Here is a 6197-nt window from a genome sequence, read left to right on the forward strand (position 1 = left end):
GAAAACCCTCCTTTGTCTGTGTATGTGTGTGTTTTTGTGTTTTGTATGTGTTTGTGTGTGTGTGCGTATGTGGATTAGAGAAAGAGAACAAAAGAGATCAACAGAGAGTGAAAGAGAGCAAATACCTGTGTTTATGTGCGTGTGTGTATGTGTGTGTTTGTGTGTGTGTATGAGTTAGTGTGGCATTCTCCCTAACATATGGCATTCTCTCCTTATGCCTTTTACCTCAGATCCGCCCCTATTAACAAACTCTGTCCCACACACACACACACACACACACACACACACACACACACACACACACCACACATTGTGCTTCATGGTCGCTGTGTGCAGGGTGATGATGATAAGGCCTTGAGTAGTGAGCTAAATGTGGCCAATAGATGAGATAAGGAGGAAGTCCAGACCCTCAAACACACACACACACACACACACACACACACACACACACACACACAGTACTGGCTACCGGCCTTAACCTTGAACAGTACAGCAGCAAAGAACACAATCGACAATCGAATGCGGGCGAATAGAAACGAGTGGGACAAAGTGTGGAGAGTAGCAGTCTAGAAGGAGCACCGTCCCTGCTTAGCTACCTGGGGTCTGCGGTGGGTTTACCGGCTGTGTTTACCGGCTGTGTTTACCGGCTGTGTTTGGGCTTAGAGGGTTTAATCAGCGCCTCGGAGCTTCTCCGTTCCTCCGACTCTCCGGCGTGGTGCCGTCAGCGTCCTTCCCCGTGGATCTCCCCCTCTGACTCCAGACGTACCCCCACGTACCCCACCCGGTGAGGCACGGAGCTTCGGGAGGTTTTCGGTGGGAACACTTTGTGACGGTTTCTGTGATTTGTTCCTGCGATACGTTGTCACCTCCGCACCTCCACCGCTGCTGACAGACGAGACCGACTGCAAGGCGTTGACCTTGGGAGGGTGACTTTATTACCCCAGGGCCCGAAAGGTTTCCTGTTGTCAGCGAGTGTTGGATTGGAACCTTGCTTTTGACCTTATTTGCATTCTTTTAATTTTTATGCGTCAGAATGGACATAAACCCTAACGCGACTTTGTCCCCAGAAGAGTCGACCGGAATGGAGCGGGACCCGGTCGCCGCGCCGACCGACGGAGACGGCGGAGAGGTCCACTCGACGACCGCGGCGAAGGAAGGAGTGGACCTTCGGGAGACGAGGACGACCGTCGCCACGGCGACGACCGTCAGGAAGGTCGTCGAGGCGACCTGGACCAGGACGGAGCGCGAAGAGAAGGTCGGGACGGAGAGTCTGAACGGGGGGGAGGAGGAGGAGGCGGAGGAGGTGGAGGAGGAGGAGGAGGAGGAGGAGGAGGAGGTGGAGGAGGTGTATACGGAAGAAGATGAAGAAGAAGAAGAAGAAGAAGAAGAAGAAGAAGTAGAAAGAAAAAGAGTAGAAAGAACCGGGAGGAAGAAAAGGAAATTGGCCTCAGAGGTAAGAATTCTAGAGCTCCCATAATATAAAAGAAGATTCACTTCAATAATAATTCATAATTAATAAAGAACTACAAACACATAAGATGAACTGTTCACATAACATGAAATATCAATGAAGTATCCATTGTCTCAGTCATTAAAACACAGTCACTCTTTGTTTCAAGTTTTTTATAATTAATTGGTTCATTTTTTGGGCAGATTTTCCGCATTCTTATCCTGTTGGCAACCCTGTTACCTACTTAGTTACGCAAAAAACGTTTATTTTGATGTTGGTCGACGACAGCAGATTAAAGAGAGCTTGCTCCTCACTCTCATTCTAAACTATGCGACCAATCCACCCACCTACAGAACTATTTAGCATGGAGACTCTTCTCCATCCATTAGACCATGCATTCAGACCCAGGGAGATGGTGAGGTGGTGCGGGTAACTTTGGTACCAGAGGCCCTGGTCTCCGCTGCTCTGGAGGCTGGGACCTGGCTGTGGTGCCTGGCACCACAGCCTTTATAATGGGTCTTAGGGAGGCTTACAGAGAGCACATTAGTCCATGAGTTAGGGGGATTTTCTGGCTCAACTTGGCATGTTAACAGAGGCAGCGGATCAAAGGTTGGGTAAATAAGCTATACTTCCTGAGATTCTGTGTGCATGTATTTGGGTATTTAAATTATCTTTTGATCCTTATTCATGTGTTTGTGTATGTTTTTGTGCGTGTGTGTGTGTGTGTCACACCTGCATGTTTGTGTGTGTTTATTGGCTGTGTATGGGTGTGTGTATGTGTGTGTGTGTATGTGTGTGTGTGTGTGTGTGTGTGTGTGTGTGTGTGTGTGTGTGTGTGTGTGTGTGTGTGTGTGCGTTTGTGTGCGCGTGTTTGTGTGTGTGTGTGTGTGTGTGTGTGTGTGTATGTGTGTGTGTATGTGTGTGTGTGTGTGTGTGGGGGTATGTGTGTGTGTATGCGGTGTGTGCGGTTTGTGTGTGTGTGCGTGTGTGTGTGTCTGTCTCAAGGTCCACCCTGATGTGAAACCCCCCCGCCCTGACCCAGCATTCAACAGGAGATGCAGTCTGATGGCCAGTGAGGTAAGCAACTCAACTTTACACAAACAGAGTTCCCGCAACACATTCTGCCCTTCCTTTACCGTCCATTATTTAGTTACCGAGACATCAGTAAATCAGTAAAGTAAGACTCAAGCTAAACCCGCTCAGACCGAGCTTCTGGGAGGGGGGGAGGTTCTCCCTGACAGAGTGGGCTCTCAATCCGACAAGCACTGCGCTCATTAAAAGCATGGCAGCGTGGGCGGCAGAACAAGCGTGGAGAATGTGATGAGTCGATTATTAGTCGTGGCTCCTCGCAGTGCGGGGAGTGAACAGAGAGGAGGGGCTTGCTGAGGCCATGCATACGGTCAAAGTGCCCCAAAAAAACGTATTGTGATGCACGGAAACACCATCCGTGGGAAATGTCAAATATCTGGGCAATCTACTTTCTAGTCATACTTCTACGCGAGATGACCTCTCCGTACACAAACACACCGAAGGCTGGTTCCCTGTTTTTGCTTCGACTCGAAACAATGCCCGACGGATGTCTACACAGTGCCATTAATCACAGCTGGAGACACGGTGTGGGTGTGGAGGGTCGAGCGACAAAGAGACCGACGGGGTGTTAGATGGAGAGAGAAACAGAGATTCGGTCATGTGTCACCTGCAATGGCCAAACCTTTAAGCACGTGAAATTTAAACGGCGGAAGCAAGGCGTGGGTAAATGCTGCCATAAGAGGCTGGGTTCATGATGCCGGGGGCCTAAACGGCGGATGTTCATCTCTGTTCATGAGGTGGCGCTGCCGGAGCCTGAGTGAATCACGAGCCAGGGGTTAGGGTGGAGGAAACACACACCGATTGAGGGGGGTGGGGGAGGGGGGGGGGGGGGGGGGGGGAGGTTAGGAAGAAGATGAGAATGAAGAAGGAAAGAATGCAACTAAAGAACAATGAAAAGAACGAGAGAGCGAGGGAGAGAGAGGAAGAAAGAGGGAGGGAGAGAGAGAAAGAGGGAGGGAGAGAGAGAAAGAGGGAGAGAGAGAGGGAGGGAGGGAGGGAGGGAGGGAGGGAGGGAGAGAGAGAGAGAGAGAGAGAGAGAGAGAGAGAGAGAGAGAGATAGAGAGTGGGACTCTCAGCAGAGATTGGATGATGCGTCACCGCTCTATTCAACTCAGCAGCCCCCCCCCTCCACCCCCTAGACACACAGATACACACAAATACACACACACACACACACACACACACACACACACACCCCTCTCTACTTCGCCCACATCCATTCAATAGTGCGCCGCCCCGCCGTGACATTCATCCAGGACGGGCGCTTCACGCCGGCTTACTCGCCTAAATTTAGACGGTCGCGATTCAGAAAGCAAGAGTGTCATAATTGCACTCTTTTTGTTTGTGTGGCGAGAGATCTCTCGGCGCTACGCAGCGTTATGTAACAGCGTTACGTGTTTCTCCCTGCCTCTATCGGCTGCCTCTTGAGTGCACCTGTATTCCACGCAGCTATACTGGGGATGAATGCAGTCCTTCCATTTGTCCTCCACTTATACAGTGCTGTACTCTAAATGTAGATATTGTACACTGTGTATACTGTTGGAGAGTCAGCCTTGGGTCTAATGGATTCTGTATTGATCTGAGCCTTTTGCTTTACCATTTAATCTATGCCATCCCCTCACTCACACACACATGCACGAACGCACACGTGCGCACACATGCGCGCACACACACAAGCATGCACACGTACTCCAAGACAATACAGAGGGGGCTCCTGTACTGTCCAGGTCTCAGTACAGCCTTATAGTTTCTACCTGACCTCTGTCCGGACCTGGCAGCAGCTAGGAACCTCTTAGAACTTATGGGCTGCAAATCTGGCCTCTCAACCTGTTCACCCCGAGTTAGAGTGTGGGGATGGATGGTCATCTGTTCTTCCTCCTCCCCCTCCCCCTCCTCAGGTGGAGTACAAGAAGGACTTTGAGAGAATGAAAGGCCAGAGTCAGTTTGTTCCAGGAGCTGAGGTGGAACACTCCAGATCCATCAGTGCTGTTATATCAGAGGTCAGACACACACACACACACACATACACACACACACACACACACACACACACACACACATGCACACACACACACACACACACACACACACACACACACACACACACACACACACACATGCAAAAATATGCAGGGGAATGCATCATCCACACACAACCCATCAACACACACAGACACACTTAAATGTGCAAAGTGACTGCAGGGATGCAAAGACATTTACACACACCCTCAAAACATGTTTGTAGTGCAAACGCCTGGGCTGTCTATCTGTGTGTCTACCTGTTTGTCTGTGTGTCTGCCTGTTTGTCTGTGTGTCTGCCTGTTGGTCTGTGTGTCTGCCTGTTTGTCTGTGTGTCTGCCTGTTTGTCTGTGTGTCTGCCTGTTGGTCTGTGTGTCTGCCTGTTGGTCTGTGTGTCTGCCTGTTGGTCTGTGTGTCTGCCTGTTGGTCTGTGTGTCTGCCTGTTCATCTGTGCATCCTGTTGCAGTCTAAGTACAAGGAGGAGGGGAGGAAGGAGGCGTCCATCTCTCTCTACTCCATCCTTCCTGAGACCCTGGAGACCACGCGAGCTCGGGAGGTCTCCCAGCTGCAGAGCCAGGTGCTTCAAGTTCAAGTTACTTTATTTTGTACCCAGAGGTAGATTTAGTTTGCAGTATAGAGTCATCGTACACGCACATAGGAAAAGACACGGAGGAACAACATCAAACATCATCCAACTTAGGACAGAAGAACAAAATGGCAAAATTAAACTTCTACAAGTTCTACAAAGTTCTACAAGTTCTACAGGTCCAGATTGAAATATGAAGTGAACTAAAACAAATAGTAAAACAACGTAGTAACTCGTAAAAAACATGAGGTAAAATATGAATAAATAGAGTACAGCAATGAGTCAATAAAAATAGCAAGGTAGTTTCACACACACACACACACACACACACACACACACACACACACACACACACACACACACACACACACACACACACACACACACATATGCACACATGGACGCATGCACACACGCACGCACGCACACATGCATGCACGCAAACACACATACACACGCACGCACATACACACGCACATACACACGCACACACACACACAGACACACACACACACACACACACACACACACACACACACAGACCACACACACACACACACACACACACACCACACACACACACACACACTGTACACTACACACACACACACACACACACACACACACACACACACACACACACACACACACACACACACACACACTCACTCTGTCTCTCTTAAGTGTGCACACACTCTCACACATGCACACACACACACACACACACACACACACAGACACAAACACTCAAAGGCATACGCATAATAGCGAATGTAGGAATGACTGCAGAGAATCTCAATCAACTGTGTGTGTTTTTCATAAGGGATTAGGTTAATCCATGCTAATACGTCGTCACAAACGGGGTCTTGTTTAAAGCGTGGCTTGTTGTGCGCTTGCCTCTTCTCACAGATCAAGTACAAAGGCAGCGTGAAGGCAGAGATGTCGTCGTCTCTGTACTCCCTGCTGCCGGAGACCACAGAGACCCAGTTCGCCAAAGAACTGAACGACATTCTCAGTGAGGTGAGAGAGACCGAGATACATAGAGAGAGAGAG

General features: G+C 49.5%; 1 protein-coding gene across 1 annotated transcript in view; it reads left to right on the forward strand.

The window, feature by feature from the left end:
• Positions 1-968: 968 nt before the first annotated feature.
• LOC311355875 (uncharacterized protein) overlaps positions 969-6197 on the forward strand; it is a gene marked incomplete at its 3' end in the record, with an annotated part of 48611 nt that continues 43382 nt past the window's right edge. The window contains 5 exon segments of the mRNA XM_084475693.1: positions 969-1453; positions 2456-2527; positions 4438-4539; positions 5025-5135; positions 6054-6164. Of these exon segments, the coding sequence (XP_084331819.1) occupies positions 1034-1453; positions 2456-2527; positions 4438-4539; positions 5025-5135; positions 6054-6164 (816 nt within the window). The 5' untranslated portion in view covers positions 969-1033.

This window comes from Micromesistius poutassou (assembly GCF_964030765.1).
Source record: "Micromesistius poutassou genome assembly, chromosome: 11".
Lineage (NCBI taxonomy): Eukaryota > Metazoa > Chordata > Actinopteri > Gadiformes > Gadidae > Micromesistius > Micromesistius poutassou.